The 14,752-nt window shown below is 42.6% G+C and overlaps 1 protein-coding gene across 1 annotated transcript in view; it reads right to left on the bottom strand.

Annotated features, from left to right (window-relative positions):
- P2RY12 (purinergic receptor P2Y12) overlaps positions 1-14,752 on the bottom strand; it is a 136,778-nt gene that overhangs the window by 95,636 nt on the left and 26,390 nt on the right. Inside the window, exon 2 of the mRNA XM_086944908.1 lies at positions 4,616-4,912. Coding sequence (XP_086801034.1) covers positions 4,616-4,628 — 13 coding nt within the window. The 5' untranslated portion in view covers positions 4,629-4,912. The remainder of the gene's footprint in view (positions 1-4,615; positions 4,913-14,752) is intronic.

The raw sequence follows: 14,752 nt of genomic DNA, 5'->3' as shown, positions 1-14,752 counted from the left end.
TCACAAGAACAATCCATAAGAAAAGGTTCTCCATTTTCTGTTCATCTCCACTATTAAACATTCTTCTACATGCTGACTGCTGTATTATATAGATCCAGAAATGGATAGTATTACCCAAGTATTTGAACTAATTGAGGAATTTTCTTATCTATATCAGGTATTGAATAAATAAAACACAAAATGAAAATATTCTGATCAATTTTCTAAAGAGAAATTGGAGTAGGCATTTCAAATAATAGTGAAATCGAGATTTCTTCAATACATTGGTATTAACGTAGGAGACTGAATATCAAACATGTTTAAAATAAATAGGTTCTCCCTAATAAAGGATATACAAAAATTGCAGGCAATATCTATTTCATTGGTAGAATAAATTAACATGATAAAAGGGTGTTCTTACAACAATGCAGGTTTCTTTCCAAGTCTGCCATGCGTTTTAAAATAAGCATTTTTTCAAGGCTGCACTCTATGATCAAATCTTTTATTTGCTCAACAATAGCTCAAACCTTTCAAGTGTTAAACACTCCATTAAATCAATGTGGCTAGTTAGGCTCTACCAGATTTTTAAATGTACTCTTTGGCACCCTTCTCACAAAAACTAAGGCAAACGTTATTCCTTGCCTACTAGCCCACATTTCTTCAGGTATCAGAAACCAAATGATGGAGGAAAAGTAGCAAATTAGGGTGCACTGCTAAATTCTCTGACACACATTTCTTTTAAAAAAATCCACTTTAAAGTATTCGGAATATCTAGGATGTGTAAAACAATTTGAGGTACAACTGGAAATAGATGTTTTTCCTTTACTGAACCTAATTAATCCAAGGTGGCTGAGGAGTGCCCTCTGTGGGCAACGAAAAGTATAATGTTATTTTATGTGCATTTATAAAGTGCACTTCAAACCGTGAGGAAATCCTGACACTGTAACAGAAATTGATCTACTAGTTAGGGAACATTTATTTTTTATAATTTTCATAAATTCAGAATGAATTTGGGATATTACCTAAGGCAGGGTTATTCAAATATTTCCACCGTTGTTGCTATTACTACAAGCACCTGAATAGAACGATATCTCTGGTTTATGAGGTGTTCCACTAACATTACAAGAAATTCCACATGGGTAGAGTATATCAGGTATTAACGGCCAAGAAAGTTCCAAACCACATTAGCATACAGCCTCATTGGACATCTGAATCATTTTAGGCAATGACCTCTGAAATCTGGGCAGAATTGAATAAGGATTTACATCAACTACCAGTCAATGTTAATCTAAGACAAATTCGTTTTTTTGTATTTATTAACTTTAACTATACACCAGAGACATGGAATAAAATTAGCTTGGGTATTAAAATGAAATATAACCATTGTAACCAAAAGGTGGGCACATGGAAACATGTATTTTGTGAATGTGCTTAAATTAAAACATTGTCGTCTGAAATGTACATAGAAACGAAAACAATCACTGGAAAACAACTAAACACATGGTACCATCCACCTACACATACATTCAATGAGCCCAGTTGAGAATAATCGTGTACGGTACATCTATAGGGGTGTGGCATTTGTCTTCACGGATCATGATGATGTGCAAGTTTAGCTAATTTATTTCCATGTGCAAGTTCATAAAACCTCCATAATGAAATGCATTAGTGTACATTCCTATCGTTCTCTTGTGTGCTAACTCGCGCATGTCTCTGAACAAACGTAAGACTTTTTTGCATTCCATATTATTTTTATTATTACTTTTTTATGCCATTAACAAACAAGCAATGGGTGAAAAGGGCTGATACAAACAAATGAAAGGGCACTTACGAAAGATGGTTCAGACATGAGCTCTGATAACAGCTAAGGATGCTTCTACCCAGGACAGGCTTTAGGGCAGTGTGGCCGCACTGGGCCAGACTTGGAGGATGGGCATCGACTTCAGAGGGGCAATGTGCTTAGTATTCACCTACTATTTAAAAGCACCTGCTACAGAGTTCTGTGTGCATCCAGCTTTCAGGCAGCAATAAAAATGTCAAGATAACTCTTGTGATAAATGTTCCTGCTAGAGAGAGAGGGATCAGAAGTTTATCTAATGGCAGTTCTGACTCGCCATAGGGTCAATATTCCTGCTGCAAAGAACAGATAAGCATTTTATGTGGACAGCTGAGTGGACTAGTAAAGTCAGCCCTTACTAGCTTTTAAAAAAGAAATGGAAGGTATGTGAGAGAGGGGCTATGGAGAGATGAGGGGCACATTTCCTGGGCAGTTGTGAGGGAATCAAAGGAAGAGGTCATGGGAGGAGAGGGGAGTGCCAAAAAAGAATGTCACACCGGACACCACCAGCACTAAAGTAAGCCCTGCTTCCCAGCAGAACTAAAGTTGTCGAAGGGTGTCATTGCTTCCAATTACTATATCTTGCTTTCTGCGAAATTTGCACCCTGGTCTTTAAGGTGTCAATGTAAAAGTGCAGATTGGGGAGTAAAAATCAATTCATGTGCACGTGAGTGTGTAATGACTATGGGGCTGATTTCGATGGCTGTCATACCGCACCCGACAGCTCATAGGTTACGATCCGCCCACCATCTGCCTCTGCGGTCAGAGGCAGCAGGTGGAGGGACCATCCAATGGAGCCCGTAGGACTGCTGGAACAAACCATAATCCCCTTATGATGTCGGTGCCAGGCTTAGTTCCGCCATTGGGATTATGATGACAGTTTCCGACAGCCATTTCATGTGGCCTTTCTGACATAAAAAGGCTCTCGGGAAATGTCTTTGGGGGCCCCTAGTAGGGCCCTCTTCTTCCCAGGCCCTCTCCAATGAGGACCCTCAACATTCCTGCACCATGTGCTGGCACCACATGGTGCCTTCCAAACAGTGGAAGGATGTTTGAAAACATAAATTTTTCAATGGAAGCTTGCGCTGTTGGCCTTTTCCACCCACCGCACAAATTTCCATTGGAAAATGTATGTTTCCGACTGCCCTATGGGCGGTCAATCCAAATACTAAGGTCAGATCGCCTCCCTAACGTTGAGCGGTTCCCAATCCGCAACGGTGTTGGGTGGACATAGGTTCGCCCAACATTGTAATAAGGCCTATGTTGGTTTTCATCTCATTTGCTTAGCATATTCCTGTTCACCCCTTAACACTTGGCTGAAAAAGTCAACCTTTTACCCCCCCTATCGGTGCAACTCAACTAAAAAATTTGAAAGATCTGTTGGCATTCCGAAAATTCGCAATTTCTTAATTTAGGTGTTAATACTAAAAATTGAACTTCGGTTGAATGCCATTGAATTAAATCCAAAAACTTCGATCTGCAACAGTATATAGACAGCATGACATGTATGTGGCCTATATTGTCACGGTAAGCATATATATGGGAGAGAAGATTTACTGGTCTAACTCCACAGTTAGTTACTTTGATTATATTGTGGAACAAATATTTGGGACGATATGGTAGTTGCTGCTGCATATTTAATAGTTGATATTACCATACTGGAATATGTAACGTTCACCAAGTGCAGATCTGATATGTCGATAGATAAACTTTAGTGAATCGTGTTCAAGGGGTCTATCTGTACTTTGATTGAAACACTCCTCTGTGTCTCAAATTTCGCAAAATAATGCTGCGCACAGGTGACCATAAACAGATATAAGGCAGAGTAAACAATCATACAAAATACAACAAAAAAATAAAATACCTTTATTTGAAGGGAGTTTAAAATCAATACATATTGGTACTTTCACCTCTAGGTATGATGATTTGAGAAAAACGGATTATACGAGTGCTTATTTTGTTAAGCTTATAAAACAAACGTATGTGCAGGGGAGGGCCCATAGTTGTTGACAAGGGTAGCTAATTTTGATTCCCTTGCAGGAAGCTTTTTTAAACCACTTAACACTTCCTGCTTCTTTATCTCACTCTTCATTTTGTTTTCAATCACAGTCCCTCTTTTCTTTCTATACCCCCTCCCCCAACACCTCATTTCTCCCCTTTGTGTATTTATCTCTTCCTTTGGTTAAAATATGATTATGGGCTATAAATGTTGCTTTCTGAAGATTGGTGTCAGTGCCCACCCCCTGCAGCCACCGGCACAAATTAAGCACTGTTATTCCATCTCATTGTTTGAAATTAAATATGAATTGAGTTAGGCACCCAGCCAGTAACCTATGTGTTTGTGGGTGCAATTGTACCACGAGATAAAAAAATAATTTTGCACATTTGCTGTTGTAATTCGCTCGAAATGAACTGGAGCTTTGGGTACACTATGGATGATAGGGCCGTTTCCTTGTAACTTTGTGAGAATGCCCCTTAAACTTGATAATCGACCTTAAAAATCATTGGCCATGAGTGTGAGTCTTTTACCATACCTACAGTTACGATGACAATCTGTGCACAGCATTGTGGGTAGTTTATAAATTCCCACTGTGGTGTGGCAACGGGCTCTGGTGAAAGCTGGGAAAATGGGTTTCTGTCTGCTGGGTCGTAAAGTCAATATCTAATTGGGGTGCACTCAGCCCCTAACGCCACAGGACCCCTGTGCCACTGCACCTGCTGAACTAATTTGAGTTACCAGCCCCTGGATGTTTGGCTAACACCAGAACCACAAATCCAGCTTGAAAAGAGAACTGTTACCTGATTGGTTCATTGTAGAATCGGGGCCTTAAAATTCTGACCTTCTGGGTTATCAGTGCATCAGATGTTCATTGCGCGCGCCCTGCGGGTCGGCCAGTTTAAAACCGCGGCATGACGAGTTTTTGTAGACTGGCGTCTTCGTTTGCTTCTGGCCTCCTCGCAGAAGAAAGTAAGAAGCGAGCGGCTGTGCCCTCTCCCAGTCCCTTCATAGGGCTTATTTTCGATTTTCACTGCAATAGTTCGGATGGGCAGATTATTTCCATGACAAATGTTGCTTCACGCTTCTGCTTTTATTTCCTTAAAACAGACACAGGGAGAAAAAAAGAGTTATTTTTAAGGTTTCAGCTCCTGGACTTTTGCCATGGCATACAACACTGAACAGCATGTCTACAGCTGCACTTCCTTGTAAAATGTAATGATTTCATTGAAAGGCTTTTTGAGCACACTATCGGGAACTGTTGGTCTAAAAACACTTGTGTTGAAATGGTTAATAACACCGCCCATTGATGTGCATCCAGCAGAAATTAAATTAAGTCGGAATCTGGTGATTTTATCCAGCGTTTTACCGCGCCCTTCTCGCCCACGACGAGGCGCTAATGCACATGTAATCCAATAATGCATTTAAATCAAATCTAAATGAGGAGGGAGGTGACCGGCTTCACCCGTGATAAATGGCACGCCATAAACGACACATTATTGTAAAATAATATATGTCTACCCACTATTCACCGCCATTTCAATGTTTGACGAATTCAGCTTTAATGCTGTGTTTCAATGTGCAGGAGATTGGTTAATGGAAGAACGTCCTCCGTCACTTTCTTTCTTACTTGCATTTATAGCATGCAGTTGATAAAAGGAGCCACATAATGGCGGAGCCACCTGTCATTACCAATTAAGGTTGTTTTTGTTTTATATCAGACAGCCTTGGTTTAAGTCAATTGAAGTGCTTGCTAAAAGAAAAAGTACACAGGTGCAACTGCAGGCTAGAGGGAAAGAAAATTATATAATTTGCGTGGCACTGGTTCTCGACATTCATATCACTTCAGCACAGTATTTCCAGCTGAAATAGAATAATGTTGGATTATTTACTATTAGCTTTGATAATAAAGAGTCCCTATCTCTCATTTAACAGTTTTTGCTAAGGGGTTCATTAGGAGTTGTGGGAGTGGTAATTCTGCAGGTTTCTGAGTTACCACTCAGCATAACTGCAATTTTTGCCATGTGCCACATTGCACCCAGTAACAACAACTGCATGTGCACTCACATTTTCCACCTCCTTAAAGCAGGTAGAAAATGTGAGAACAAAAGGACCTGGAATTTGGAAAAAAGTTCCTACTTCAATTATGTTTACATGCAGCATTTCACCACCACAACTTTTCTGCCTGTATTTTCCTCATCGGTCAATATCTGAAGAGGAAAGTTTCTGACTTGCAGAGGTAAGAAGGTTGAGGGAAACAACTATTCACAAGGAAGGATATGCCAAAAGGGTTGTGTGACAGAAACACGCATGCCGAAATCACGTGTGCCTTAACAACCCAGTCTGAATAATGAGTGAATCATTACTACATGTTCTTTAGCATGCAAGTCTTACAATGACTAGGCTTGGGGAAGTGGTAAACTTGGCAATAGTATAATTTACTATTCCAACTCCAGTATGTGTATAAGTAGGACTTAAAATCCAACGCCACTCCAACACAACATTCCCTAAAGCAAGTTGTTGCAACGACTTGCGTGCTTAAGGAATACATTGTAAAGACTCAATCGTTGTTTAGATTACATTGTAAAGGCACTGCATGGTTCAGACTGCATGGTAAATTATGTTTCCCCTCTAAAAGAGTCTGATTTTGAGTTGCAGGGAAATGGAAAATCCACTGATTGGTTGAGGAATTGTTGAATGCAGAATCCACTTGCAGAATTTTCAGCACTATAGAGTTAGTACCACCAGTCAGAAGATCTGAGGTTCCCACACATTTCTAATCAGGCCAAACATCTATAGAACAGCATTTATTAATTACATATTATCAACTCATTCCCCTTTTTTGGCAAGATCCATAATAATTACACATTACAACTTCACACATTGTGAACCACCTGAAGCATACGAAATCTGCATTCCCCAAGAATGGCACCATTCAACTTCATTTGAAAAGCAAACTAAACATGCTTTGTGAAAACCATGTAGTAGCTTTCAACAGCTCTCATGAACACAGACCACATTTCTCCCTAGAAAGCAGCCATGCTTCTATTAAATCAACACTCTGTGCCCAATAAAGGCCCTTTGACATCACTATAATATTCCAAAGCCCAAAGTAACAGGTATCAGTTTGAAAAATTGGCAATATATTTGGGTGAACAACTGAAATAATTACTACTGTATATTCCAGCAGTGATTAAAGATACAACTGATATCCTAATGAAACTTGACGAAAGTACATGTTAAAGTAATTACACATATCATGTAGAAAACCTTTATGGAAGTAAACTTCATGAAGAGATAAAAGAAGCAGTGGGGAAGAACTGCAATTAAAGAGTGCAAATTAACAAAAAAGGTGTTCCTTTTACAGATTTGACACCAGATCCTATACCACTCATATTTCAGATGTAATAGGCAATTCTATTTGCAAACCATTGGAGTATCCAATGGGGAGCGATTATGCCGCCAAATGCATGAATATTTACATCCACAAAATTGAAACTGAAAAAATACTTCAAAATGAAAACTTGAAGGACCACATTAATAGTTAATGGTGGTGTATATATATGAAACTTTAAGTATCTGGAAAAGAGATATGAGCCAATTGAAACAATTTGAGGGGTACCCTAATGGATGTCATGACCATCACATTTACACTTGAAGTCCTAAAGAACCATTTGTGGGCTTAAATAATAGCAATAGAGATAGGAAATGTGTATCATACATATTTGTGAAACCATCAGATTAAAATAGCATCTTGGATGCCACAAGTTTCATCCAAAATAACTAATTGAAACCTTACTATACAATAAACTACTAGGACTTAAAAGGAGTATCACTGAGAATGAAAAGTGACATAAGAGAATGAAAGATGTGTGAGAAATTTATTCTGACAAGGTACAACATAGAGACTATACAAAAAGAAGATTAAGGGCTAAAAAGATACACAGAAGAGACAATTTACAAAGTAAACCTAATGAATAAAACCCTACCCTACTCCAAACAGAGGCTCAATATAATTCAAATTATCCTTAAACATTGGAATCTATTGCATAATGATGAAAAACTACAAGAATTAAGTGAACAATCAATGCTGTTTCTTAGTTGAAATAAGAACTTTCAACAAATACTTAAAGTTTTTTTTGACAACTAACCCTAGGGGAACTTTTCAATGCATAAATTGGCTAACTGTCATGACATTACTTTTATACCACAGCCCAAGACCGGCAACACGTTTTAGTTTAAACACAATGCAACATGTGAAACAAAAAAACAATTCATTTATATATATGTTGGACAAACTTCGCAGAACATGAGAAAAAAACTTTGGGAACACGCCAGGTATTCTCAATACAAATTTCAAATCAAGACTAGCAAGGCAGCCAGATATTTGCCAGATCAGATAACAAATCTCTGAAAGAGTCCATAAAGCCATAAAGGGAGGTGACAAAAAAAGAGGCTCCTGAAAAGAAAACTATGGTGATAGGACTTTTCAAAAGTCCCCACCATATGGGTAAATAGGAGGGGTTCTTTACATCTTTTATTTGAACAGGCCACAATGGTATTATTGTGTGCGGATGCATATAACATTTGTAGTGTGTATATATAAGCAATGCTTTACCCTGAGGTTTTTGCACATGGGTGTGATGATAATGTTTCTATCGGGACTGGAACAAGCCAAAACTACGCAAAGACGGCGATGATATATACTATGGTATGTGCTTGCGAGTCCTTTGTTGATGTTTATGTAACTTTCATGATGATTTTTGCCCATTGCTGATGATATTGAGAAAGGCGAAAGCCGAAACGCGTCTGTTTCTGCAGAGTTCAAAATAAACTACATGATCTCACGCCCGCGAATGCCTTATCTGGATTTCTTGGTGATGGGGTAACAGAGCTGGCATTTAGAAATGCAGGTGCACCCCTGCAATGACACGGCACCCACTCGAGAGTGCATAGACAAAGGTGGTGGGAGCAGTCATGTTTTATATGAACTGTGGATATTTTAAAATGTTGGAAGATCATCTACATAGCGGCATATATACAGTACACTATTGTAAGAAATAAAACTGTAGTTAACTTGTGAATTTAGTGGAAATTATAACAGAGAGACAACATAGTATCAGACAGAACTGAATGGATAACTGAGTTGTACTTTGATTCTTATTAATTAATTTTTGTTTTGCTTTTCATACTGTGTCATTTTGTACCTATATTGTATGGTTTGATATGAAGTTTTTAATTGCTATTTGTGTGGGCACTCTGTAGCAATCATATGACTGGGTTGCATCAAAGGTGTTACCAGACGTGAGGCAGCCATATGGACTTAAAATGCTATGCACTTCTTTAACCTGAATAGACCACTTTAGCTTTATCACTAATACCAAAGATCAAAGCCAGAACTTAAAAGTTTGATGCACCATTAGTGTACTTATCAACTGAGTTTGAAACAAAATTTCCTCTGTTGCCAATTCCATGTGAACTGACAGCTTTTGTCCCACTGAGTTTGCTATAGAGGTATGAAAAAATATGGGAGACTCATCTAGAGGCTAATGTTTGTCCAGGTATCTGGAAATCATAGGATTTAGTAGATCCAAAAGGCAATGAGACAGTAATTTCATCCTGAAGCATATCATTGGCACAGGGTCGATCATCAAAGGGTAAGGGCAGCAGGCACTTTTTGCTGCAGGCACCAGTATTTTTAGGACCCAGCACTCCTGTTACTATTTGTCTTTTAGACAGCCTAGCAGGGAGGCATGATGTATCTACTGTATGGGCTTTGGGAATGCGCCTCGCACCCCCTTAATTTTCATTGGTTCTTTCAGTGCCTTTCCAAAAAGATTTCTTTTTTTTGAGTGGCAAATGGGTCCCCTTAGAGCCTCCTTCCATGGTTTGGTTCTCGTCAATGGCGACAGGACCTCCTACATGTCTCCTGTCTTCAAGGGGCATTAAGGTTACTTTGACAGGTCTATTTTCTTACTATTGTCCATCCTATGTGTGTCTCATTACCTCTCATGGTAATTTCACTAACTGTTCCTTTTGGTCGTCCCACAGGAGGGAGGAACAGTGCTTAGCGGGTAGGGCCATGCAGGGCTGGCCTTCACACTTCGCTCTTCAGGGCTGAGTGCAATGCCCAGCAGCTTGCTTAGTTTAGGAGCTGTGTTTGTGTTTTGTAAGCCCTTCTCTCTGTGATCACTAGTTTGTTTTGGGATTGTCAACAAGGAACAGCGTGAACATCACCTGTGAGAAAAATGTGTGAGTATTTGTCCAAGTGGTGAGTGGACATGTCACATAAAAACCATTGGCGTTTTACACATGAGGGTACTGGTCCGAAATTGTTTTGCTTGCTTGTTGCCATGTTTGTAAAGACAACTTGTGCACAGCACAGGAGCCTCTGAAACATCCGGCATCGAGTGAATAGCCTGCCCTCATCTTTTCACCGAAAACGCAAATTGCGATCTCGCTAATTGCGAGATCGCAAAAACGGGAAGTCGCATTTCGAGCACAATGATGACATCACAACCAGGAAGTAGGCAGTTCCCTCAGTCATTCTGAACACAGAGCCTGAGAGTGGAAGAAGCACAGCACAGAGCTCCACCAGACACACCCTGCAGCACCACAACAGGACAGCCTCACTAAACCAGAATGTCCCAGGAAGCAGTGCACCTGGCAGAAAACGCAAAATCTAATTTTCTGAGCAGGAGTTGGAGTTCCTCATCGAGGGTGTAAGCAAGGACCATGACAGGCTGTTTGGCAAGGAATCCCGGAAGGTGCCTGAAGCAGACTAGAGGCGCATTTGATCCAGGGTGAACTCTGTTGGAGTGACCCAGCGCTCCATTGATGAGCTGAAGAAGAGGTGGTACGATCTCAGAGGTCGTGCCAAAGAGCGCATTGCAGAGAGGCTGGGGGAGCAACGCAACATGCCACGGGAGGAGGAGACCCCACAGTTGCGCCCAACACTCCACTTGAAGACCTGGTGGAGGACACAATCAACCCTGCAGCCTGCGTGGGGGTCACCTGGCTGGACACCTCCCGACCTACCCAACAATCCCAAGGTAAGTGCCATGCAACTGCGACCCCGTCCCCTAACAATGCCCATGCCTCCAGTGCTAGCCATTTGATAACCCCAGTAATGCAGGCCATGCACATCTGAAATGCCATATTGCATTGGGGGACCTGTAGTGTGATAATAGTTCCCTGATAGCCACACACAGCCAGACCTGTCAAGTACAACAAGTCCCTAATGCCAGTCAGGAAAAGCAAGCCTGCATGCATGTTGCAACATCCCATGTGCAAGATGCATATCATTAATCATGCACCCATTTACATCACAGGTGCTGCCGAACCACAGAGCACTGAAAGTGAGGCACTCCAAATTGAGGAGAACCCAGAGGACACAGAAGGAGAGAGCCAACCTGCCCCACGACCAGGACCCTCCCACACACCGGCACCAGTACCACCATCTCCCCATGCGGACAGGCCCACCCCCGCACCGACAGGAGGAGCGCAACCACCACATGCCTCACACATGGCAGTGCAACACGCCACACCACCACCCAGGAGGCAGACACTGTGCACAGCCACTGTGCGCTCACAGTCAAGCGGTCGGATGAGGCAGCAGGGCAACGTGGCAACACGATCTGGCTGGGGGCAACATGCCGGAGATCCTGGTCTTGATATTGAATGCCAGATGCTAGCAGTCCACCAAAAGCAGGCACAGCACATGGCAGCCAAGCAGCTGCAGCTATATAAAACAGCGAGAAATGTGAGCCAGCTCACTGACAGTGTGCAAGTGTTAACGGCTGCTGTGAGGGAGAACAGCCAGGTCATGGTGTCACAGTAGGACATCAGCCGCCGCCGCCACCGCCAGATGCTAACCCGCCTGTCAGCATACACCAGGTCAAACCATCTGATCGGTAATGCTACGGCCCAACTCTCATGCAGTTCCCTGGCAATGCAACTCCAGATGGTGCAATGATGCCAGGATGTTGCTAGGGCGTTTGAACAGGTCACAGCCCCTGTCCAAAACCAGCAGGTGTGTGTCCATGCCCATGCAAGGGTGGGGTGGGATGATGCCAGTGAGGCCACATCCAGTCTAAGCAGCCTGTCCCTGCCGATGGTACAAGAACGACGCCGCAGCACCAGGCCCAGTGCTGCATCACGGCCCAATACCAGCGATGTGGATGTGGATAGGCGACAGGGCGCGTCCAGCCGGAGGCGCTAAGGATTGTATGAACATTAGCAGCAGTGCCATGCTGCAGTACAAAGCAGGCCTGCTACGCAATCATGGGGCTGTATGTTGTAATACAGTTTACATGTTTTCTGTTAAAAAAATAGTTTAGGAAATATCCTGTTAACATAATCATAAGAATTTATTTCAAAAGCAAATCCGACTCATGTCATTATTTCATTTGTCATGCATGAGTGCAGTGTTGTGTGAGGGTATGGGGGCACTAGAAATAATTCAGTGTGATGTAGTTGCGGCGCCTGTGTCCCTCAGCAGGATTCTCCGCGCGTGCATGAAGTACATGTGCAGGTGGCCGGCAGTCCCCCTCCGACTCACTGTCAGAAATCTACACAGATATCCTCCGCTTGATAGCAATATTGTGCAGTATGGCACACACGGCCACAATGCGGCAGCAGACCTCAGGCTGGTATTTGAGGGCCCCACCAGTCTTATGTAGGATGTAGAATCGGCTCTTTAACATCCCAAATGTCCGCTCAATGACATTCCTGGTGCGAATGTGTGTAGCATTGTAACGCCGTTCCTGTGGTGAGGCAGGGTTGAGGTATGGGGTGAGGAGGTACTCACAGAAGCCATAGGCGCTGTCACCTGAAGGAAAGGAGCAGAGGGTCAGTGCCTGTCATGCGCAGCTACACGGGCTTGACGTACTGTTTGTGGGCATGTGTACTTACCTAGGAGGTGTCCTTCGCCAAAGTCCCCCCTGGCCAGGCGTGTGTGCATACGGCTGTGCCTGAATATGAAGGAATCATGTATGCTCCCCGGGTATTGTGCCACTATGTCGGTGATGATTTTCTTTGCGTTGCAGACCATCTGGATGTTCAGTGAGTGGTAGGACTTGCGGTTCCGGTACATGTATTCTGTCTCAGCGGGTGGGCAGATGTGGATGTGGGTACAGTCAATGCATCCAATTACATGGGGGAATTGCGCAATGTTGTAAAATTGTAGCTTTGTTTGATTTAAGTCCTGTTGGGTGGTTGGGAAGGTAATGTAATGGTGTATCCGGGTCAGCATGGCGTCCAGGAAACTCCTTAGGCAGAGGGACAGTGTGCTCAGGGAGATCCCCCCTGCAACTGCAACTATCCCCTGGAAGCTTCCGGAGGCCAGGAGGTGCAGGCAGCACAGGACCTGGACATGGGTGGGCACGGCATTGGTCCGCCTTGTTAGGTGCTGCATCAGGGGGTCAAGGTCTCGGATGAGCTTGGTTATCATTGCCCCATTCAGCCTGTACTTCGAGTAGATCTCCTCCTCAGTCTGGCCCAGGAGTGTGATCCGCAGCCGGAAGATGCGCTCCTGGATCCTGCATCTGTTCGGGGCTGCAGCCTGGAACCTTCGCTGCCTTACCACAATGTAGAGTCCTAGCATTGTGAATGTCCTCATGCTCCTACTGTGTCTCCTTAAGTGTGTTTGTTTAGCCCCGCACCTGTATCTTGTTAGTACATTTTTTTTTTCAAATTGAACTTTATGGTTACCATCTGGTTTGAGTTCTCCTTAAATTGCGCCTCGCTATTTGCGATTTAGTTTTTTTTCGCAAATTGTGATTTTTCATGAATTTGCTTTGCGATTATTTTGCGAGTTCGCAAATGAATTCGCAGAATCAGTGGTACTTCGCTATTACAGAATCGCAAAGGGGGTTCCACCTTGATTCTGCGATTTTATTTGCGAACTCGCAAAATTTATTTAGCGAATTCGCTATTTGGTTGTTTTTCCTTTCATGAATTGCGGATAATGGAATTGCGATCGAATAGCTGTTTCGCAACTATTGCGATCGCAATTTGTGTTGATGAATCTATGCCTACATGATTTGCCCGGTATCACAGGATGTTGAGCATCATTGCCAAGACTTGAACCCGGTTCCCCAGTTTCGAGGTCGACCGATATAGCCATAAGGCTACATCCTGTTCCCTTGATGTATTAAACTTATTGGTAACAGTGGTAGACAGTATGGCTATTTCATTGACATAGAATTGCACACTTTGGGTAACCTTGATTTCAAAGTACAATTTATTCGCTATAGCAGTGGTTCTTAACCATTTGACTTCTGTGGACACTCATTTCATAATTATTGGAATCCACCGCCCCCCCCCCCCCTTCCCCCCCCCCCCCACACACACACACACTAAATCATTATTGGAGGAATCTGGGGACACTCACTAAGTCATTATTGGAATACTGAGATGTCGAACGAAGCAGTTTCAATGATTTGAACCACAAAACAATACATACCAATACAGAAGGAAGCATTTCCTTCCAACATCTTGTTGTGTTTGCCATGTTTGCCCTAAGTGGCAAAGGGTTTGCCCAGACCTGGGTCCCCATCTCGCTGTGCCATTGCCTACAAGGTAGCTTGGTTGATGTGGGGTGAAAACCCGAACCGGTCCGGGGAGGCTTGTTTCGGGTCCAGTGAGGACCCAGCTGGGCAGTTTGGGCTGGACTGTTCCCATGAGGAACAGGGTCCAGACTGATTTGCAAATGGCTGGGTCCAAAGCGGGGTGTTATAGTGAGCAAACGAACAACAGATTTAACCTAGATCTCTTTACTGTGAATGTTTGTTTCAGCATTTCATCCATCATTTGTGCTGTAAAACTCGCTTTTCAATATGGCCTTCCTGCATTAATCAAAACATAGAACTTTCAACAGTTTTATGGAGGAAAGATTCCTTTGGTCAGGTTTGAAAAATATATTGGATTTCTGGAAGGAT

The sequence above is a fragment of the Lissotriton vulgaris genome, chromosome 11 (assembly GCF_964263255.1).
Source record: "Lissotriton vulgaris chromosome 11, aLisVul1.2, whole genome shotgun sequence".
NCBI lineage: Eukaryota > Metazoa > Chordata > Amphibia > Caudata > Salamandridae > Lissotriton > Lissotriton vulgaris.
Note: the sequence above shows the minus strand (reverse complement) of the source record. Positions and strands in the feature narration are given on the sequence as shown.